Genomic DNA, 24,089 nt, shown 5'->3' on the forward strand with positions numbered 1-24,089 from the left:
TCGAGAATGTCGATACTCTCCTAGGCTTGTTAGAGATGTCAATCGAGGATGCCATTGCTTGCAAGTGCACTTGTATAGTCCCCGATGCCATCACTGGAGGCTTGTCCACGACTTTGTCCCATGACACTGCATGCACAACCTCCATTGGCATATTCCCTAGTGACATGCATACATCGACCCCTTGTGCCAATGCTCCCAACGACATGCACATCTCCACCTTGGGTGGTGCATGCACACTAAACTCATCTAGTGGCTCGTGCATGACCTCCATTGCCAGATCAACAATCCTACGTTTGGTCACTGACCTTGCAATATTTGTGGATGCGCTCGACGTTGGCTTATCCCAAATTGAGCAACACATCTCTGAGCTCTACCAAGTATTGATTACCATTAGGATGATGTTGCTTGAAGTTTCTTACAAGTCAACTCCATTTCCAAGTAGGTTATTTGTCTAGCAAAAGCAAAACTAATCATAGAAGGACAAATATAGTGCATCATATTCAACTATATTCACAAGATATTATGTTATATCAAGTCTAGCCAATTTATATTAAATGTCTAGTGTATCCATATGGATGTGCATATCATTTCAATTTCCCATCACTAATATTAATATTGTGCCCTTAGTTTCTATTGGGAATATAAGAGCAACTCAAATACATGGTTTAACCTATATGAGGAACCCACTATTGTTGGCATTTGTGTCATCTGAAGACATTTCCTAGGATGTTATAGATTTATCTACTTTTTGCCTCTCATAAGAGTATAGTTTGAAGAATGGAAATTTCTTTTCCTTCAATTATTAATGGGTGTCTTCATCCCCAAAAGCTTGACACTATAATGTCTTAAGAGTATAGCTAGAAGATAGAAAACTCTTTTCAGGTTCAATTATTAATGGGTGTCTTCGTCCCCAAAAAGCTTGACACTACATGGCCATATTTAAGTTGTAACAATGGTAGCAACCAAGAGGGATGTAACGGGAAAAAGTGACATCTTAATAAAGACAAAAAAGAGAACATTCACACTTCACAAAATGGGCATGTGTGTGTGTGTGTCTGTGTCTGTGAAAGAGAGAGGGGGGGGGACAATTGTGAAGTATCATGTGAAAATGATTTGATTCATCCTTAAAAGTGCATTGAAGATTTTCCAAATGACACGACTAATGAGGTGAAAGAACCAAGCAAGAACCAAGGAAGAATATGCTCATAAGGAGAATATGGAAGGAAGCTAAACTTTTCCATCAAGTTTGTGATCATATGTTTCTAGAAGAACATAGACGTGATGATATGCCAACATAGCTACGTGTTTATGATGTTCATGGTCAACAATAAAAAATGTTTAATGGACATGTGTCTCAGCAATATGATGTTGATGATCCTCATTGAAAAGGGTTCAAGGTTACCCAATTGAGCATACACATAACCTCACACTTCAGTGAATGTTCATTTACAATGTCAACATCCATCACATACCAATTAGGACGATCATTTTGGTGTAAAAATACAACTTTCTAGAAGAATGCTTTTACTTTAGCTATATATAGATAGTACTAACAATCAACAACGGTTCGGTTTACCCAACTGAACCGTGAAAGCGCGGCTTAACGGGTTCAACGGTTTGGTTCGGTTTTAACGGTCATAAACAGTGGTTTAACGGTTTTTTATTTTTTATTTTTTATTAAAATTTTTTTTAAATTGTTTTTAACCAATCTTTTCATTTTTAGACCTCATTCTCACATTTTAGGAACATCTTAAAAAGTTAAAAAATTAAAAATAATGAAATATTATAAATTTTGAATTTTGACCTATGTTGAAAACCGAAACCGAACCACGAAACCCCGGTTTTTACGGTTTAACGGTTTGAAATTTGTTTACCAGTTCAATTTAACGGTTTCGTGGTTCAGTTCGGTTCGGCTCAGGTTTCAAATAATTGAAACAGTTCGGTTCCAAACCGAACTAGTTTAGACCCTCTCGAACCAAACCAAACCGTTGCCAATTGGTAGATAGTACTATCTTAATACCATAAGTTACTACATTATGAACCAAGATGTTAAGGCTTCAACCCATTCAAAATTTCCTGTAAACATAGACACGACAAAGGTATATGATGCAATAGACCATGTACTTAACTACATTAGTACAAGTGAGCATGAGTGATGGAGCTAGCGAACTAGTGAAGAGTCCAAATCTAAAATCTAGAATTTGGGATTGACTTTACACCTAAGGGGTAACAAGCTTCATCCATGCATTGGGGTAAGGTCAACTTAACGTTAGATGTAATTACGCTTGGGGGAAATTTTATTTGAATTGTCAGCTTGGTAGTTGCATCGAGGATAGTCTAGGGTACTTTTGCTATGTGCTACCATGAATTGTCCAAGCAATCGAATGATTACATCATTTCGGGAATGTGATCCTCTAATTATATTTTCATCTAGAGGGCAAGGACAAGCATTTAGAGGTGGTGGTTGGGTCAAATATTCAAGTGGGGGTGGTGCATTCAAAGTGTCGTTGGTTGGGGGGTTAGAGTGTGAAGGGATACATCAACCAACTCGGGTGTATTAGGCTCCAATATCTAGGGGTGGGTGGTCATCGTCATCTAAGCTCGCCTTGGGCACATAGCTATGCTTTGTGGTCGGCACAAGTCTCGTCTAAGGTGCCAAGGAGCCTCTAAATTGGCTAAAATCAACATGGCTAAAAGCAAGTTAGAGCTTAGCCACTTCATCGATGTCCAAGAAACATACAACCCGACCAACCGTTTGGAACTACAATTCGTCTCAAAGGAGGTAATATTCTCTTTGATGTGAGATGAGACATTGGGGCATAAGCGAGGAGACTCGTTGACTATATTGCATATTTTTCCTAAACAAGTACGAGAGTTCGAGTATATAATTTGACCTTTAAGGGCAATAAAAACCTCTATGTCAAACCCACACCCACACAAAATCGCAATGTTCACTCTTGATTGTAACATTTATTAAAAAAATTCTTGAGTATCAAGAGTCGCTACTCAATTTTGCACATACAATGTAAAAATGATTCACTTTTGGTTCCATAGGTCATATTTGACCTCAAAGGATGATAATAATTTCTATTTCTCTCCTTTAACGTATACACACAGTCTAGATATATCTTGTGCATATATTCTTGATCTTCAATGGAATAAAATCTTATTTATTTACAATGAGAGTGGCTTAAGTTTCCCACACAACAATATTTTTTTCTTAAACAAGTGCTTTTACAAACTCACAGGGTTGAGAATGTTAACATTGGGGCTCATCAAAGGAAACATTAGTAAAGAATTTATATCTCTTTCTAATGTGTATAAACTTATGTACGTTTTCCTCACAACTTGAAGAATTTCATCATGTACAAGTGGGAACTTTAAAGTTACAATAGAATAGATATTTCTATGTGATCTTATTAGGAAATTAAGAAGAAAAAGTGATTACTTAAGATCATCTTCTTTCAATCCATTGTATCATTTGACTACTTTTCATGAAACTTCCAAATCATGGAGGTTCCGAATCACACTAACTTGACTTGTAATTATATATATTGCCAAATTATGCATACATTGACATAATGCTTTGTACTTCATCAAGAGAATAGAAATGTTATTCCCGTGAAAAGAAGGTTGTGAAGAATATAATGCAAAGGGCTCAAATGTTAAAGCCACTATAAGTTGTTTATGATCCAACTCAATCAAACACTTGAGGCAACCTCCCCTTAGGTGGGGTTGTCATGTGGATTATGATTCCACTTGTAGTCAAGTCTCAACATTCTTAGGTCATACTTTATCCTCGATACTTGAGATGCAATGTAAGCTTAATGTTTGGAGGGTCCCTCATTATGTGTTTGGATATATTTGTTGTCTAAATAAAGATTATGATATGTTGCAGTGTATTGTGAAGTTGGGTTGTTCTCAATTGGGTTTCTTCAGTGCTCATACATAAGGTAGGATTCTAATCACTCTACTATGCACAATTTCATCTCAAAGTGAATGAATGAGGAAGATAAGTCGTTATGTCATGTTAAAATGGAATGTATGTCAACATGGTACAACCTCAATCAATCAATTGATTAAAAACACAACATCATGAATTTGCTTCAAACAAACTTGATTTTGCTGAGGTATAAATGTACATCTAGATTATCAATATATTGTATACTAAAGCATCAAGGTTCGACTAGTGGAGAAAAAAATTGTGAGTAAATGATAAAAAAGATTGAATTGCATTCTAATGATCCAAATATGCCAGAAGATATCATAAAATGGGGCACCAAATTGGCGATCAACATGTCATACATCACCTATTATGTGAATTATCGTAAGGTGTCAAGACAATGATGGCTAGATTTACAATATTCGGAAATGTGATGGGGTGAGTTTTATTTGGAATTTTTGGAAAAAGTAGAGAGGTCCCCCCTATATCATGTGTGTATGCAATCTAAGGACAAAGGTGCACGTAGAAAACATGAATGATGAATGCACTGGTGTCAAACGGATCCTTCCATCTCCAGGCATTTTATAGCCAACCAATCGATAAGCAAATGGAGATATATATACGACGGACAGGTCATAGGCAACCAACCATTCCATGAATATTAGGAGATAATATTGGCTGATAGCCAATCAAGCATTGATGGAAAGGGTTATTTTGAGAGGGGGGGGGGCGGAGAGAGTATCTCAATACATACATCTTTCAAAGCCTCTTGTAAAGATGTTTTGAAAGGTTGAGATATTTTTATTGGTTGCAAGGGAGACACACATATGTTTGTACATAATACGTATGTATATGAACCCATCACATTTGAAAGGAGGGCATATAATATATGTAAATGAAGAACTAAAAGAAAGACACTCCCTCTGCAGGCCTAATTTAGGCCAGATCTTTTGATTCTCTTTCTCTCAAAGAGAGAGAGACAGAGAGAGGGGTCTCCACAGTTTCCATAGCAAAGAATCTTGAAAGAAGGTTAGTCTCTGTGTTCTTTCCTCCTCTCTGTTTCTGCCATAGTCATGTATTCGGTCTTGATTTTTCTCTGTTTTTCTTTTCTTTTCTTTTTACTTCTTTGATGCATGCTAAGCTTTTTGGCACAATAATTTTTTTTTCAGTTAATGTATACTTTGAACACCATAGATTCTTCACGTACTTCTGTGATTTGCTTTGCTTTGATATTTTTTTGTGAATTTGTGCTTTTTTGGCACCTTAGATTCTTCATGTACCGGTGTGACTTTCATTCATTTGTTTTTTTTTGTGGAGTTATTCATTTTGGACAAAATTAATTTGTCATATACTTGTGAGATTTGATTTGATTTGGATCTTTTTCTTTCTCTCGTTTTGTGAAATCGTGATTTTTGGGCTTCATATTTTCTTCATATTCCTTTGTAATTTGCTTTCCTCTGATCTATTCTTTTTTTTCTTTTGTTTATGATCTATGCGTAGTGAAATTCAAGATTTATTTATGAAAAATAAGTGCTTCTAAATGGATTGGTTTGTGATGGCAGAGGAGAGGGCTGAACATGAACACCATGAGTTTATCCTGCCCATCTCAGATTGCAGTGCAATCGGGGCTCATTCGTAAATCTGTACATGCTACAAGCTTTCGAGCAGCCAACCTCAATCTCATCCGAACAGCCTTTTTGTCTGGCCAATCTCGAATCCCAGACAAGTTGTTCACATCACCATCATATGACCCTTTGTATAAGTTGGGAGTTAATGTTAGGGTTCGTGCACAAGCTTATGAATCTGAGAAATCAGATGGGATTCCTGATGGTCCTATTGAACCTAAAGAGGTTGTCCAGGCTGAACCCACAGGTTGGAAACTCAAGATCGGGGTCTATTTCGTCACTTGGTGGGCTTTGAATGTCGTCTTTAACATTTACAACAAGAAGGTGCTCAATGCTTTTCCTTACCCATGGTTGACCTCTACACTTTCTCTTGCTGCGGGTTCATTGATCATGCTTGCCTCTTGGATCACTCGAATCGCTGAAACACCTGATGTGGATCTCGACTTTTGGAAAGCTCTGGCGCCGGTAAAGAGCACATTCATATAACTTAAGCTGATGAGTATATACATATATAGCATTTTTCTTGTAGTAAAGGGGTGGAAGTTAGGATTTGTCCTAGGTGCTAGGATACTTTGCTTACTTCAATCAATAGGTTGGCTGAGTTCGAGTTCCTCTCCCAGCCCTCTGTTTTTGCAAATGCCCATTAAGAAGTAGATTTTTGTTTTTAATGAAGAAAAGTGTCGAGTGATCAATGTATATTTTTATGTATAGGTCCTGCATGTGTAACATGGTGTACCATGTTTGAAATATTTCGATGATATCCATATTAATGAGATCATTTAATTATTGTGCTCCAAATATGTGTATCGTTATGTAGCAAATTGAGTTTTTCTTTGCTTTCGGTATTGTCAGGTAGCATTAGCTCATACGATTGGCCATGTTGCTGCCACTGTGAGTATGTCAAAGGTGGCAGTCTCTTTTACACACATCATAAAGAGTGCTGAACCAGCTTTCAGTGTATTGGTATCACGATTCCTTCTCGGAGAACAATTCCCCATACCAGTTTACCTCTCTCTCATCCCTATTATCGGAGGGTGCGGTCTCGCTGCTTTAACTGAATTAAATTTTAATATGACAGGTGATTGAATTGCTTGGGCTATTTTTTTCATCAATCGTTTGAATTGTTTTGCTCATCAATAACCTAAATGTGAATACCTGAGGTTTTCCACAAAAGGTATATTGAACTAACCTCAATTATGGTTATGTTAGGCTTCATGGGAGCTATGATTTCCAACTTGGCTTTTGTATTTCGCAACATATTCTCAAAGAAGGGCATGAAGGGGAAGTCAGTGGGAGGAATGAATTATTATGCTTGCCTTTCAATGCTTTCCTTGGTGTTTCTGACCCCTTTTGCACTCGCTGTGGAGGGGCCGAAGCTCTGGGTGGATGGATGGCAAACAGCCGTTCAGGAAATCGGTCCTCATTTTGTGTGGTAAGCAATAAACCCTTATTTAAACTTGCTTCATAAATCAATGTATGGATCTTGGGATGTTGTTGCATTTGGCATTTTATCTTTTTCTTAAATAACCAACCTGCGGAAGTTTTTGCCTGTAGGTGGGTGGTAGCGCAAAGTGTGTTCTATCACCTGTACAACCAAGTTTCCTACATGTCTCTCAACGAGATCTCACCATTAACCTTCAGTATTGGTAACACAATGAAGCGAGTGTCAGTCATAGTGTCATCAATCATTATCTTTCACACGGCAATTAGGCCCATCAATGCAGTTGGTGCGGCAGTAGCGATCTTGGGGACCTTCCTTTATTCACAAGTAAGCAAGTTTCTATGCAAATACTTTGGCAACTGTTCTATTTGTATTATATTGTAAGATGCATGCTTAAACCCACTTTTTGTTTGTTTACCAGGCAAAGCAATAAGGTGTTCATACCTTTTGACCATCTGGTTATAAATGAGCGACAATTTATTGCACGTATGATCCTTTAGCCAATTGAATTTTGACTCGAACAGACTTCATGAGCTTCATGGATGTAATCTAGGATAGGTGTCAGCTTGTGAGTTAAGAATGCAAAAATTCTTTGGTATAAAAAGCAAGTTTTTTTTTAATAATGATATGGCATCATTATATGATGAGGAGGCATGTGAGGTCATGGGGCCTTCAACGCTTTTATTGCAATTGTATTTTGATCTAATACTACCTAATATATTAAATTGTCTTCACTGTTAATTTTGCTCTGTTATGTGCACACTGATAATGTAGTCTTGAGAGCAATTCAACGTATCTTGTGATGGGTCATCATGAAATCAATAGTTTGTCTGAAAACTTCAGGCTGACTTTTTTGATCCAGGTACCTTGGGGGAGGATCAAAAGAATAAGTATTTAGTCATATAGGATTCTGTTTTATTCCTCATAATATAGGTAAAGTCATGGACTTCGGGAAGTTCCAATAAGGCATTTGGTTTGCAAGGAAAGAAATTCTTCATCCATGCGAAATGACCAATTTCAACTTCATTCTTGTTTTATACGCATAATTGGGTTATATCTTTGTATGATAAGCTGAATTTGAATCATAGCTATATGATGCATCTAATTATATCTTTGCTTTGTATGAGCAATAGCTCCAAACTATCCATGGTGCTCTTTGATTGTAGCTTGTTTGTGACAAGGCTTTCCATCAACTAAGCAAATAGTTCATTGCTTATTATTGTTTGTTTCTAGGTCTGAATTCACTTGAGGTTGACATTAACTTGCTTGTGTGTTGAAGTATCTAACCCCATGCACATGTGCACAAACATCCACAATAATACAATTATCAATTGCACAAGATTTTAAATTATGAGCTCTATTGTGTTCAAACATTTGCCTCATCTTATTCTGTGTTGATTATACCATGACCTGAACAAAAATGTAGTATGATTATAAAGGGATAGAATGAGACCTATAAATAATGTAACTACAAGTTTATTGGATCGTTTTTCGATGACTACTAATTGAAGGTATTGTGCATTTGTTTGGTAATTCTAGGATTTAAGAACTCTAGTTGCATTGATAGGATCAAACACCTCACAACTTACGAAGAATCATATCAATAGAGCATGCTTTCAATAGAGACTAAACATGGTCCAATTTTAGAAATGTGCAATATAAGTACTTTCGTAGTGTAATTAGACACGAAGAAATGTACCCATCATTTGCATTCTGTGATATATATGCTTATTATATGAGTTAAGAATGAAAAGGAGTTTGAGGTAAGGACATATGCTAAATCATACCCCATTTGGAGAGATTTGAGAGGCCTTAGCAATTGGAGAGTGATTGAAAATATCTAAAATATTTTCTTCGGAAACCCCATAAACGGGCCACTTCCCATTCAAATTGAAATTTGTGTACAAGCTTAAGTTTTACAAAGCCCTCAAATCAATTGCAAACATTTAGCTAAAGAGATCCATGTCTAACATGTTATCTAGCATGCATTTTAAATTGAAGATTTTCGCATACTCACTTGATTTTCTATGATAGATGTCTACATCATATTGATCCAAGACGTGCTTCTTATACAATATCCAAGCAACCTCGTACAAAATGGCTTCAAGAAGGTCTTGTCGCGGAGAGGCAACAAGTCAAAATGTTCACTTGGATATCCTTGATGGCCCTCTTGACTCCATGTCTTGCATATATAGCTATGATGAACCAATGGTTGGGCATTTTAGAGTTTGCAAAACTCTAGCACTAGTTAGTCAAAAGTACTAGTGTCCTCATATTTGTAATGTTCTTAAGGGCTATGTTTGCACTTCTAACACTTGTTATCAATCTAAGATTTTTCAACATTGTCCATATGGGTTGTTGCAGCTTTTACCAGGTTTCTACGTTCTATGAAAATCCATTTCTTTGGATTTCATCACAGGTCTCCCATATTCCAGGGGTTTTGACGCCATCCTCACAATGATGGGTTGGTTCGCTACGACATGTTCTTTGGCATGCACCAATACCATTAAAGTTATGAGACAATTGACCAAGTTATGAGAGAAGTATATAGACATCATGGTTTCTCATATGGCATTATCAACGATTGTGGGCTATAGCCTACGATTCATCTAGAAATTTTGGAAATACTTGGTCAAGTTGTTCAAAATCTTTTATAAGACCTCTCATCAAGTTATCATCTAAAGAGTGACAAGTAGATTGCTCATACAAATCATACTTTAGAGCAATGACTTTGTTGCTTCATCAACTATCAATAGGATGATTGATGTGACTTCTTGTATTTATCAAATTTTTCTTAGGTTTACTCCATTTTCTACCATATAAACTCCCTTAGTCACAAACACAACATAGCACTAGGGCTTTCATTCATTAATACAAAGGAAGGAAGCCATATTGAGATGGAAAAAGCATACAAAATATTGTAGAAGCAAACAACAAAAAATGGATAGGATGTTCAACAATTTATGTAAGGCATTTCTTGCTTCACAAAACATGATGCCATTGTAAATGGCCCTTAAGGTTGAAGTAATAGTTCCCATGAAATTCTTAGATTTGAGCTTATAGAAACTAGCATGGAAAGGTGATTCAAGGACGGATTGCCTTCAAGTTGGAACAAGAGTTGTTGGAGAGCAAATTCACAACAACGGCGGTATTGCATGTGTCCAAAAATTCTCGAGAGTGGGCGAGGGTACTACAAAGTATTTATGCGAAAACAATTTGGTTTCTTAAAATATGTTGTCATATCAATATATTATTATTTGATACATGTTAGCTATCTAATTAGCATTACATACTTACAAAAAAATACATGAACACTATTTAATCTTTGAGCTTTTTAATTATGTGGACAAATTAATGGACTAAGTCAATTAATTACCGGCTTCAGTTTTTATGATACAAACACTTTTGTTTAATCTTTGAGTTTTTTAATTATGTAGAGAAATTAATGGACTAGTCAATTAGTTACTGACATCCGTTTTTATGACACAAACACTTTTGTTTAATCTTTGAGCTTTTTAATTATGTAGAGAAATTAATGTAACTAGTCAATTAGTTACTGACATCCGTTTTTATGACACAAACACCTTTTCTCCCTATGAGATACTCTTTTTGCTACTATGATACATGCTAATTTTGTTACAATAGATTGCCAATTAATAGCTAGCATTGTTTATTACACGTAGAAGTCTCATAACTAATGAGCTCAAGTTATGACTTTTAATTAAAACCTTTTATATTTTCTGTGACAAAAGACATACTTTATTGAGCAATGATAATGCATAACTAGACAAACACATGAGAGAAACATGTATGAGTTGTTGGGATTCCTAATAAGTATGATGTGTATTTATTGTGTCAAATATAAGACACTTTAGATATACAACTAAAATCTCAGATCTACCTCTGACCTAGTTTGTTTTTTATTAAAAATGTGAACAAATTCTTTTCGTTGCTTTTCTTTTTTACTATTTCCCATTTCTTGCTCGAGGCTTCAAATTATTGCTTCATATACACACGATATACTAGCTTCACTTGTAGTGAAAAAGAGGCTTGCATTTACTACTTTGCATGTTTATTAGTATAATTTCCATTAGAAACAATAAATTGATTATAAGGGACTTGCTATGATGTGTGATGATGAAAATTTATTAGCACTTTAGAAGAAAAGAGTCAAAATCATGTTGTTCCAATCCTTCCATTTCAGTAACTCACTCATAATCATGCCGTCCAAAATGCTGCAATCTTTCCAAGTTCTTCTCTACCTATGCAAAGTAAAGTTTCGCACTACATGTATGAGGATGCTCTGAATATGTTGCAACGTTTGTACTCATTCACGTGTTATGGTAATTCACGAAGCAGCACGAAATGCAAGTTAGTGTGGGTGAAAGAAGGCAAACCAATAGGCATGGCCCCATCCAAATCATGTGTCGGACGAATGTTTGTGTTTTATGGTTAGGTCAAGTGATGATACATATACATTATACATTATACATTATACACTATACATTATATACATTATACATTATACATTATACATATGTATCCCTCCATCCATCCCACTAGAAGAAATTGAAGCAGACATCCATCCGACTGGACACAAATTTAAACAAAAACCCAAAAAAGGGGCCACGGACACGCAGACAGTCTCAGTCAGACAGTCACACAGAAACACAGAGCAGCGAAACAGAGTTTTTGTGGATCTATTCTTCATTCTTTCCTTCCTTCCCCCTCGGCCCTCCAACCTCCCACCGATCCTTTTTTGCAACCTCAACCACAGCTTCGCAGGTATCTCTTTTTCTCTTTCATTTGCCTTTTCGATCGTCTTGCCTCGCCCTCATTTTTCCTCATTCACAATTTAATGCATAGATTCAATGTAATCCTTTCTGCTTTCTGTCATATCTTTTGGCTTATCAGAAAAAATTCTCCTCTGTATATGCAATCTATCTATCTATCTATATATATATATATATATGCGAAACAGGAGCTTCGTCCATGTTCAACAAGGTTTTTCTTTGCATAAGCTTGGACAAACCTTCTTCAATTTGTGGAAAGACGAAAGACTTCTCATTGAGCCGGATCCAATCATTCCATCTAATGCATTCTAGATCCGGGATTAAACTTGAGACGAGATTGAGTTCTCGATAGATTTTTGAAGGGAAGAAAAGGCAATAAACTCAAAAGGAACGATGAGGATGCAGCAAGATGTAGGTGATAATAGATTCTTGTTGAGATCCGGATCTTCAGGATCAGATTCTGATATGGAAGCTCAGCGTGGTCATTTGAAGCTAGCAAGAGAACTTGAGAGGAGGAAATCAATCCGAAACAGTGTCCCTCGTCGGCCTTCAATCTCTCAAGTGAGAGAGAGAGTCACCGAGAAAGTGCAACCAGAATGGACCTTGCTTCTTGTTGGTTGTTTGCTTGGACTCAGCACTGGCTTGCTCGTCGTGATGTTCAACAAAGGGGTAAGTCCACCAGTTTTGTGATCAGTTTGAGCGAGAGGGAGAAATATACGCTAACATCTTTTTAAGAGGACAAAATGGCGTATAGACCAAACCAGAGATTACATTGTTAAATGTTGTCTGCATTCGAGAACAAACCAAAATAAATATAACTAAGTAAATAAGATAAAATATGACTAGCAAATCTTGTTAATGATACATATAAGATTCTCAAGTTAGATAGGTTCAGAATTTTGTCTTCGAAAGATCTCTAGCACAGGTCTATCCAAAATGGAAAGATCTCTGGGGTGATGGAAGCACCTACGATGGTGGGAGACAATGGACTTTATCTGTTGATACAAGGGTGGTTGGGCTTGTTCTTTGTTGATGAGCTTGTGTGGCTGTATTGCGTCCTTTGACAACTTCTCCCTATATCTCTTGACTCCACCAAGAACAACCCCTCTTATTTCATAAGAAACAGTACACTGATAAACATAATGTTCTTCATATTCTACTCCTTGATGATCCAATTGGCGAATCCTTTCTTCTAGAGAGGTATGCGTGCATATCACCCAACCTCAATTTGTAGCTGACGTGAAGAGGTTCACAACTGACCTATCACACTTTGCAGCGCATAGGGTAGATGTATGTCCATATAGGAGGGCCCGCTGACGAAGTCATCTCTGATTTGTGTAAAAAGTGTGCCTTATAGTGGGCTATCTTCCTACCATGAGTTGTTGTGGGGCTGATCCATGTTCCAACATTATTCAATTTAATAATATCTGTTTGGATCAATCTATTGTTTTCTGCTCTGTTAATGTTTAGATAGGGACAATCCAAGCTATATTGAAATGTGGGTAGTGCATTTATACTCATGCCATGTTACTCGAACCGTTGTTGCATTTCAGCAAGTTGTTTTGATGACATAAGTGAGAATCTTGAATACCTTTGCTTAGAGAGCTCCCACAGCCATTGGAAACCGGTCACTGATGGGAATAATGCCTCAGTGATTATCGAGACTAAAGGTCTCCTTGAATTTTTTCAATTATTTGTCTTGTCAAGACTCAGTCTCCAGGTTTCTACTCCATAGATAAGAGTTAGTGCAACAAGTGTATAAAATAGCCACAACTGGACCTTTGTCTTTCAACAACACCAAGGGCTGCATATCCATGAGAAAGTTGAGCACAAACATATCCATGAGAAACTGGACAATTATTCTGGTTCCAATCTTGTTATCCATGCTTGAGTGGTGTTAAACACCATCCTTTTAGTTTTATCTATGTTTGCCAACAAACCTTTCTCTCCCTCTCCCTTTCTTGGTCGGAAGATGGCCCACTATAACTCACTCTTTTTCCGCTTGTCACAAGATGGATTTATCATCAGATCCTCTTATATGGATGCCCATCTATCTCATGTGCTTCATTGTGTGATAGGAAATTTAAAGCCCTCTTCACATTAGCTAGAGATTGAGATAAGCAGATATGCATGCAAATCTATGAGAGGATGAATCTGCCATTTGTGCCACCAGGATGTAGAATCAAAGGAGCACAATGTTCACCATTTTACTCTCTGTGTGTGAATTTCAAGGGAGATATTCACATTCTCTTCAAACAAGGCTTTGACCCACTAGGTAACTTAATGGATTACGAAAATCAACGGTGCTTGGGACTTTTCTTGCTAGAACATACTCAAAGTTGTTGGACAACAATACAACGGTCCAAGGGTACTACCCATGTTTCGGAGACCTCTTCTTCTTACATTGGCCCATGTTGGAGATCTTTCAAAGATAGAAGTTTAAGTGCATCTAAACTTGAAATGTGAAGTACTTAACTAATGAGATTTTTTGGTACCAAGATCAGAACCAGAATTCTTATTGAGAGAGGAAAAAAGTGGGGCAAAATAACAATTACAGGGTTTCAGTTCTCTTTACCAGAGGTTGCATGTGCTCTACTTTCTCGTGGGTATGGAAGTGGTGGTGGCATTGAAAGTACACATACAGCTCCAAGAACCACATGAAACACGTGAAACACAACCTTCTCTCAAGCAGCAGAAACATGCAGACCGAACCTTCATAGGGCACATAAGTTATAACTGGATACATTTGGAGATACCTTTACTCTCAATGATTGTCTGCATGATAAGGAGCAAAGCATCAATGTCCCATGGGAATAATCCAGACAAATATGGGAGCAGCTCCGATGGTGACCAAAGAACCAGCATCCTTGTTGGCCTCAGATGAAGGCCATTATCACCCAACATTGGAGGTGTTTACCTTGTTTTGGAGATGTCTCCATCTTGGATCGGCCCATAGTGGAGATCTTTTGAAGGCAGAAGTTTCAGTCAATCTAAGATTAGAATGTTAAAACCTTAGCTTAACAAGATTATCCGATACCTTAGGCAGATGTTCTCAAAGACAACACAAACATTTTAACATGTCATCTCTTGTTCGGTCTCATAGGTGATTTGGGCTTTTAAAAGATGTTACATATCTTTTTTTCTTTGTTTTGACATAATCAGAATATAAACTCCAAACAGGTCACAACATGTGGGCAACCATACTTTACCCCTCTGGTAGAGCAAAGTTATTGCAATAAACACTCTCTAATATTGTATCATATCATGTCATAACTCCTCAAATGAACTCACACGGAACTCCCAAGCTCCGGAATCAGCATATCAATTGTGCCTGTGGAACCATTCAAAAGCGTTCTACATGTTGCCCCTTTTTATGTGCTTAGCCCTCAGCAATAATAGCCCATACTGCAAACATATGGTTTAGGGTATAGAATCTCATGAACAGTTCCTATGTTTAAGGTTAATGTGGGACAATTGTGTTACAACCTGAGTCTTTTGGAGCAGCCAAATCTCGTATCTATACAATTCTACAACATACTGCAAGTTGCAGGGTTGAAGAACTTTGAACTGCCAAAGCGTTTCCAAAAACACAGTGCTGAAGGTTGGGCCATCATTACAAGGAGCAAACTGTAGAACCTCAATCTCTTATTCCATGTATGAAAACGAATGGGCAATGAAGATTGGTGTTCACGCTGGTGTAGTGAACTTGTAGATGTTGAGGCATGGCATAGAATAGGGAATTTAAGAGAGTTACAAGTATTAGGGTTCTTAGGTGGGGCAGAAAGTATCAAACAAAGGAGAGGTGAGAAAAGCCAATGTGAATGAGAGATTTCTCCTTCTGGACCAAATTTGCCTATGGTTAAATGCCCCATCAAAGAAAAAGTTACATCACGTGAATAACCTTAAAGCCTTTTTCTATGTGCTGTTTATATTTCCTATTTGAAGTGAGTTATCTATGTACACGTAGATAAATGGAATGGTATTACTTTTGGATAGAGTGAAAAATCATTGAATGCAGGGTCATTACACTAGTTGTGCAAGGCCATTTCATTTGGTTTTAACTGTATTTGATTTTATGTGTAGAAAGATATATTAACGTCTTTTAAGAGGCCAAAATGGCCAATAAGACCAGACAAGAGATTGCATCTTAAAGTGTTATCCCGTCTTTGAGAACAAGAAATCAAAATAAATAAATATTACTAAGTAAAAAAGAGAATCTTGTTATCGGAACATGTAAGATTCAAGTCAGATATCTTGTTATTTTTGTCTTCGAAAGATCTCTAGCACAGGTTGATCTAGAATGGAGAGGTCTCCGAAGCAAGGGAAGCACCTGCTATGGCGGGAGATAATGGCATTTACCTGTGAATGAGAAGGTGGTGAGATCACGGCCATGGGATTGAGGCCTATGTGCATGACAAGTTGCTGTTGCCCAATCTATTGTAACCCCTTTGTTATGTCTTGGTCGGGAGCCCATTTGTGTAGCCCTTGATTAACTTGTAGCATGAGTAGGAGTGATGGGGCTAAAGAAAGTCGTGATTGTTCTTTGTTGATGACCTTGCGTGGCTGTACTGTCGAGAGAAATGTCCACAGTTCAACTAGACATATAGGTTTCCGAAAGGGATTCACAACTTTGGATCACATAAAGGAGAATCTATTGCTGATTTGTGGACCTATATGATGTGCTTGCTGAAGCAGAAAACCTAGGAATATATATACATGTATATTCCCACACATATAGCTGATGATGTGATATTGAAAACAAGGCCCTACACATCTGATTTGGGCTGTAAATCATGCATACACCTACACAAATCATATCTTGATGATGTGATTGAAAACAAGGCCCTTTACATATCTGATTTGTGGTACAGCAAATCATGTATACACCTCCAAAAGGGCCTCTGATCTCTCTATAGGAGGCTGTATGAGCTTGACTTTCTTGTGGATATGCAGCCCTTGGGGCCTTTAGAAGACAGTGTGCACACAACCAATTCCAAGAACCAGAAACTACATGGTTTTTTGGTAACAATCCTAACGCCTAGTATTCTGTATAGAGTAGAATTTTGGACAGATTTGGAGGGCTTTTAGTCTCAATGTTTGCCCACATGATCAAGACCAAACTATCAGTCCCATTTTACAATTTGTGGAAAAAGGGAGGAAGCTGATAGTGATCGAGGCATTATTATGATCAGTGATTGCTATCCAAAAGATTTGGGAGTTCCTTAAGCAAAGTTACCCAAGAATGCCAATTATGTCATCAAAGTAGCTTGTGGAACCTAAGGATAATTAAAATTTGTATGCTGAAATGTAAGAATTGTTCTAGCCTCATGCCATAACTATAAATGCACAACCCTCATTCCAATATATCTTGGATTATGCATTCCTGAACATGACCAAAGTGGGAAAAAATTTGAGTTATCCAAAATTATATTGTTAAATTGGATAATGAAAGAATATTGACCAACCCCACAACATCTGTTCTATAAGAGACTCTTTTTGCGCATGTGCCAGGATGGATTTATTGTCCCGCCTTCTTATACGGATATACATCTCTCTCATGCGTTCAAATGATAGGACAGCAAGGTACTAGAATATGAAGACAAATGGAACTCGAGACATAGAGAAGTTGTTAAAGGGTTATAAAAGATTGGGCAATAACCATGTAGACCACATGTGATCCTTGTTATTGACAAATAAAGGCCATTATCGCCTTGCACAGAAGATGCTTCCCTCTCTTTAAAGATCTCTCCATATTGGAGTGACTCATGTAGAGATATTTTGAAGGCAGAAGTTTCAATCTATATAACTTCAAATTTCTGAGTTCATTGATTATGAGGTTCTTTAGTGCCCTCTGTTTAGTTATATTTATTTTGGTTTGTTGTTCAAAAAGACAAGACATCATTGTAAGATTTAATCTCTTGTTCAGTCTTATAGGCCGTTTTGGCCTCTTAAAATATGTAATATATTTTGCTTTCTTTGAAGGCATTGCTAACGTAGGAGTAAGCTTCACATGGATGTATTGTAGGAACTATGTAGAGACTTTATCACTTCCATTGAAAAACTTCACATGCATAGATGATTGTGTATGTATGCCAATTTTTTGATCAAGTATATTTATGAAGTGGAATATGTGAAATCTTATGTTTCTGTTAACACTACTCTGTCTGGCGAGACTCTAGATTGGCAAACAGATTTGTGTCATTGGCAACAAACACTTTTAACAACTGCATTCTTCTTTTAAAACCTCTAATTTACTATTATTTGGGTCTTGTAGGTTTTGTTTTTCATTTTATACGTGCTAATACATATATTTTTCATGACCAGTATACCATTGAATAATACTAATGTAAAATATCACTGCAGTGTATGAATATGTTGAGATTATATGAACTATTTTGTTTCATTATTATGTGGATCAGGAACATATTATCCATGATTGGGCCTGGGCAGGAACCCCTCACGAAGGAGCAGCATGGCTTCGATTACAGAGCCTTGCAGATACATGGCATCGTATTATGCTCATACCTGTAACTGGGGGAGTAATTGTAGGTGTAATGCATGCAGTATCGGTGATCATTGAACAAATCAAAGCATCAAGACCTGGTGAAACACAAAGGTTTGATCTACTTGCAGGATTGTGCCCTACAATTAAAGCTATTCAGGCTGCTGTGACACTAGGCACAGGCTGTTCATTAGGACCTGAAGGTCCGAGTGTGGATATTGGCAAATCTTGTGCCCTTGGTTATTCTAAGGTGCTCAATAATAACAGACAGAGGAAAATTGCACTTGTTGCTGCTGGAGCGGCAGCTGGTATCTCTTCAGGTAATCCAGTAACCCAGTATGTAACTAGTCAGAAACCTCAATATGAGGTGAAGAAACGCTAAAACAGTTTACATGAAAGGGGAGCACTCGCCAGTATCTCCCTTGAAGTTACTAGAAATATTCAAAGAAGAAGAAGTGTTTCCCTCTCAGTGTCACATGAAACATAGCAAGCATAGAGATTTCATCCTCAGGGATTGCTCAACTTGAGATGGCATTTATTCATGTCTGTATGGGTTCTGCAGGTTTCAATGCTGCTGTATCAGGATGCTTTTTTGCAATTGAGACCGTCTTGAGGCCATTGAATTCTGAGAATTCCCCACCTCTTACCACTGCGATGATCATTTTGGCATCAGTATTATCAGCCACAGTCTCAAATGGTTTGCTGGGGGAAAGACCTGCGTTTACAGTGCCAACATATGAATTGAAGTCAGCTGCTGGTGAATGCCCTAACTAAGGGCTGTTTATCCTTTTTCTTCTTCTATTTATTGTTAGATCATTAATATTTAAACTTCCCAACTTGCCTTCGGTCATGTCCTTGCAGAGCTTCCACTATATTTACTCCTCGGGATGCTATGTGGAGTAGTTAGTGTGCTATTCACTCGGTTAGTGGAATGGTTCACGTCTGTTTTCGACTATGTGAAAGAGAGATTCGGCATTCCAATGACTGTTACGCCGGCTTTAGGGGGTCTAGGAGTGGGTATAATTGCATTGAAATACCCTGGAGTCCTTTATTGGGGGTTCACAAATGTAGAAGAGATTTTGCAATCTGGAAAGAAAGCATCAGCTCCTGGAAAATGGCTACTAACTCAATTGATTGCTGCTAAAGTGGTGGCAACAGCTCTCTGCAAAGGATCTGGGCTGGTCGGTGGTCTCTATGCACCAAGCTTAATGATAGGAGCAGCTGTAGGCTCAGTTTTTGGAGATCTGGCTGGAAGAGTTATTAACGCAGCTATTCCGGGACATGATGCAGTTGCACATCCTCAAGCATATGCTTTAGTATGGATTTTTATCTATGTTTTCTTTCAAGAAGAGAACTTCTAGTTGTGTAACCTAGCTAAATAATGGATCACTAGGTTGTTGCATTACACTGCAAGTTTAATAAAGCATATGAAATTAGGATGTGCTGTTTGGGTTTTAACGAGGCTCTCACTAATCATTAATGTTGATATAGTCAGTAGTTAATGTAGAAACAAACTTTATTTAGCGGAAGTATGCTTGGAGTTGCTATAAGAAAAACTGAAAAGGTGGAAGGTAATCCTCTTCTGTTGGAAGTTATCTCAGTGAGATTCACGCAAAGCATGTCTTCTGTCAAATGTAGTGGTCAACTTAGTTTTAAAACTTCAGAGCACAATTGGCTTACCACAGATGCATGAAAGACAATGTTTTATATTTCACTAGGCTTTCTATCCTTAGCTAGTCTTGAATATGCAGAGTCTTTGTAGAGCTGGTATTTGTATTCACTCTTTATTATATTCCTTCTCCAGTTTCGAAAGGTGTTCTAGCTTTGGCTAGAAAATCTTTACTGAACTTCAACGTTAGACAACGTTTTATTTCTGTTAACTTAAAAGATGATGATATCTATCACTTTTACTTTATTCTTTTCGTTTGAGTCACTCATTATCATTTTGCAGGTTGGAATGGCTGCGACACTAGCTTCTGTTTGCTCAGTTCCACTTACATCTGTTCTACTGCTATTTGAGCTCACCAAGGATTACCACATATTGCTTCCCCTCATGGTGAGCCTATTGTGAATCTCATTTCCAAATGATAGCCACTGTCTCCTGGATAACCATTTCATTAAATCTTTTTTCTTTTTTCAGGGAGCAGTGGGGCTCGCCATTTGGGTTCCATCTGTTGAAAACCAAAGAAGATCTGGGCAACATAATACTTCTTTACCTATGTCGTCACATGATTATTTACCTGTTTCAACTGATCCACAGTTAGAACATGGCCAACGTGTATGGGCAATAAAAAATGGTGAAATGGATGTTGAGCTCTGTTCTATCGATGGGGCCCCTGAACCTGGCATGATCACAGAAGCGGAGCTTCTTGATGAATTAAAGGTTTTCCATTCATTTTCTTTGCTTTTTAGAACACTTTGGGTTATCTTGTTATCTTGTGTTCCACCCATCTTTCTGCCTGATAGCAAATTGTTATCTTGTCTATTGGCTTTAAGTGTTTCGCTATGTGTCAACTTGGAATAAGACCTTTCAACATGATGATTAACATTGTTACAGCATGTACATAATACTACCTTTCAACATGATGATTAACATTGTTACAGTATGTACATAATACTTTACACGATAATTCTAACAAAATCAATGAGCATACACATGATTCCTTTTGACATGATAGTAACATTTTTACCAGAATACACATAGCTATATTATTAGGGGTTAATTAAGGATAGAGTAAGGAAAGAACTCTAGTCATCTACTTTTATGGGTTATTTTATTAATCATGTTCCATTATATAATTAGGACTATAATGGAATTTTTTTGTTGTGGTTTTTTTCTGAGATTTTCATCTGCAGATGTTCCAGATTTGTTGAGGATTTTCATTAGAAAAACCTGATTTTTTTTCTTTTTTATTAGGTTGGACAAGCAATGTCAAAGTGCTTTGTAAAAGTGCAAGCAACATCTACAGTGAAAGAGTCGGTTCAAGCCATGCTTGATGCGCGGCAATCGTGTGTTTTTGTTGTTGATGAGAACGATCTATTGGAAAGCATCATGACTTTATCTGATTTGAAACGAGTTGTTCTCAATGCTGCGAAGGCCACTTCCCAGGGTGATACCACAGTGATCGATGTAAGATGTGATATCATGACATACATTTTGTCTACGGAATCTTATTAGTACCTCTTGCTAAAAATTTATTTACATTGTGAATGAAACATACTAAATGTTGTTAGATTCTATGTCCTGTTTACCATAAGATTAGGATGTGATTTTGTTTTAAAATGTTGTTAGGATTAGGACATCTAAAAGGAAAAGTAGAAACTCATGAAAAACTAGCTTATTAGAAATTTAGTAGTGTTTGAAAGAGATATAAACATGCAGATTGATTTCAACATAAACAAGTGTGGCCAATGCTTTGATAGTTTGTTTTTGAGTTTTAACGCGATACTTTATTAAATTGTAGTAGTGTCTTAACTTTGAAAAGTTCCATTTTCAGGTAAATAGTACACTTGTTGCTGCAGTTTGTCAGGAAGGTGATCTTGTAGTGTGTTATCCAGATATGAGTCTGAAGGCGGCACAAAACATATTTGCAACACGGCGTGTCCAATTGCTTCCTGTAGTCCTTCGAGGCAGTAGACGGTGGCAAGATCGAGGACGCAAAGTCTGTGCTATTCTTACAATGGATGATATTGACATCTGTCTCAGGTTTGCTATTAAGGGAATTGACATTAGGAAAATTTCAGGGTGGGGCCAGCAATTTCAATCAGAATGTCATTTTAGGTCCCACATTTCTAGAATAAATCCAACTTTAGGAGTTTCTTATGAAGTTTAAATTTGTCATTATTCCACGTGGCTAGGTGTCGCTTTAAAAATAGGGGTTTTGACTGTCTAATCTAATAGCCAAAGGTGGTATACTGGGGAACTAACAGTTGTCCATAGCTCTCTAGGACAGTATTATAAGTGGAGATAAGGCAGACACCACATAACCCTAGTAATACACACATAAGCTTAAGTGGGTGGCTATGGTCTGGAAACTAGGCCTACCATGTCAATAGATCTATAAACGGCCCATATAGGTGTCTTCATCTTTCGGGTAAAATGTTTCTTCATTTCCATTCATTTTTCTTTTCCTCCATGATTATAATGAGGGTTTTGAATGAGGTACACACCTATGTACATATAAGATGTCCCACAGGCAAAGATACTCTTTTATGGGATCTCTTTCTTGGTTCAGTGGATTATGATTGGTTTGGAGAACTAATATCTAAGCTTTTCATTTAACCATTTCTTTAAATCAAGACTACTTTGTTTTGTTTGGGCTACATTTAATTGCGATTGTGCACACTTACATTGCAAAATTTATCTTCTTTTCTTGATATTTGGAAAACAAAAATGTTTTGTAGAAGAGAAGCAACAAAACGAGTATTGGCTTTGGTTAAAAAGGAAGAGGAAGAGGAGGTTAATTTTGGACACTAGTTCTATACATCTTCAAGACACTCAAGAACCTGTTTCACTCCATGGTTTGATAGTTTATAAAGGCAGAAATTGGTGTGAAAAGCTTGGAGCTTCTGTTTATTTTCAATTCTCTTCTCCCAAGCTTCATCGTAATATCGAGTCATGGTGAAATCTTCTTGTAGCCGAGTGTTTTCGGCGAGTATTTCTACGGCTATTAAGGTTGTTTATTTGAGAAAAAGCTTATAGTTGAAATTTGTAAAGTTGCACACTGATATTTCTTCTTTCTTTGGCGTGAAATCTCAATCACTCAAAGCATTGTAACAAAAAAGAATTAATTTACCTTCTCTTTAACATTTTTGCAAGTTACAAAAGAAGTATCTTATAGTGATCTCTTCTTAATCTTACAATGAGTTTTTTTGTACATTTTGGCATCTATAAAACAATAGCTCTAGCATTCACACCAATGAAGTGCTTTTAGATAGCCAACTAAACATTCAATGTGATTGCAATTACATTTATATAGCTCATATCTTTTGGCCATGCAGAATGTATGTCCATGGTCGTGATTGTGGACCATAAGCTTTGTACTCACATGCAAAACCAAACGTCTACTATGTATGGATACTGTTTCACTTTCTTTCTATCCATCTTACTTCTTTTTGTGACTCACATGCACATTGCAGGCAGAATGCATTCAACTATATTTCCATTATTCATGCATAAACATATGCACACACAATGTATATGCACATTACACACATTTACATGTACACGCATTCCCATGCTTGCTTAGCGATGCATTATATTAGTGGTTGGAACCCCAAAGTGAGGTAAAAGCCAATAGAATACTTGAACTTCACATCAGAAGCAATCAAACGTTGGAACCTATGTCATGAGTGACATGAACATAAAGGTGTTAAGCTTAGGTGAAACCAAAGAATGTACACTCCCCAATATGGATACTCTGGCATATAAGCATATAGAGGTTTGCATATACCTACATGGATGCCATGCATAAAATAACATTTTTGGTGCCATCACATCAGCAACCTCATGCGTGGCACATCATTAAACACCAACCTTATAATCATAGAAAGGTTTAGCATGTCAGCTCATAAACTAAGAGTTGGGAAAGAGAATAGCTCATAAAACTAAGAGTTGGGACTAAATTTTAAGTTTTCAGTCAAGGTGTTCATCCCTCAAAGTAGAAGACATGGCGTTGTCTAATTGATTGAAATCATAAAGCCCATTGTACATAATAACGACTAAAGCCATGCCCTTAAAATGGATTTGGTGATAGTTGTTTAATGATACTGTTTCAGTTTATTT

The 24,089-nt window shown here is 37.1% G+C and overlaps 2 protein-coding genes across 3 annotated transcripts; both read left to right on the forward strand.

Annotated features, from left to right (window-relative positions):
* The first annotated feature begins 4,816 nt into the window (after positions 1-4,816).
* On the forward strand, positions 4,817-7,750 carry LOC147858315 (glucose-6-phosphate/phosphate translocator 1, chloroplastic-like). Its single transcript, XM_087326873.1, has 6 exons — positions 4,817-4,972; positions 5,506-6,033; positions 6,421-6,646; positions 6,778-7,000; positions 7,123-7,336; positions 7,431-7,750. Exons 2-6 carry the CDS (start codon positions 5,521-5,523, stop codon positions 7,440-7,442), a joined length of 1,188 nt encoding a protein of 395 aa, XP_087182999.1. The 5' UTR covers positions 4,817-4,972; positions 5,506-5,520; the 3' UTR covers positions 7,443-7,750.
* A 3,927-nt stretch (positions 7,751-11,677) lies between these two features.
* CLC-F (chloride channel F) lies at positions 11,678-23,115 on the forward strand. Of its 2 annotated transcripts, XM_087327010.1 has the most exons (10): positions 11,678-11,794; positions 11,991-12,471; positions 18,222-18,624; positions 18,867-19,061; positions 19,166-19,620; positions 20,256-20,360; positions 20,445-20,687; positions 21,222-21,434; positions 21,802-22,010; positions 22,709-23,115. In XM_087327010.1, exons 2-10 carry the CDS (start codon positions 12,196-12,198, stop codon positions 22,779-22,781), a joined length of 2,172 nt encoding a protein of 723 aa, XP_087183136.1. In that variant the 5' UTR covers positions 11,678-11,794; positions 11,991-12,195; the 3' UTR covers positions 22,782-23,115. The 2 variants fall into 2 exon arrangements, with proteins under 2 accessions (XP_087183136.1, XP_087183137.1); XM_087327011.1 differs by lacking the exon at positions 11,678-11,794 and having other exon boundaries at positions 11,949-12,471.
* Positions 23,116-24,089: the final 974 nt, after the last annotated feature.

This window comes from Azolla caroliniana, unplaced genomic scaffold (assembly GCF_043228905.1).
Source record: "Azolla caroliniana isolate FFs.n. ecotype wild unplaced genomic scaffold, voAzoCaro1.0.p SCAF_11, whole genome shotgun sequence".
In the NCBI taxonomy this organism is placed as follows: Eukaryota; Viridiplantae; Streptophyta; class Polypodiopsida; order Salviniales; family Salviniaceae; genus Azolla; species Azolla caroliniana.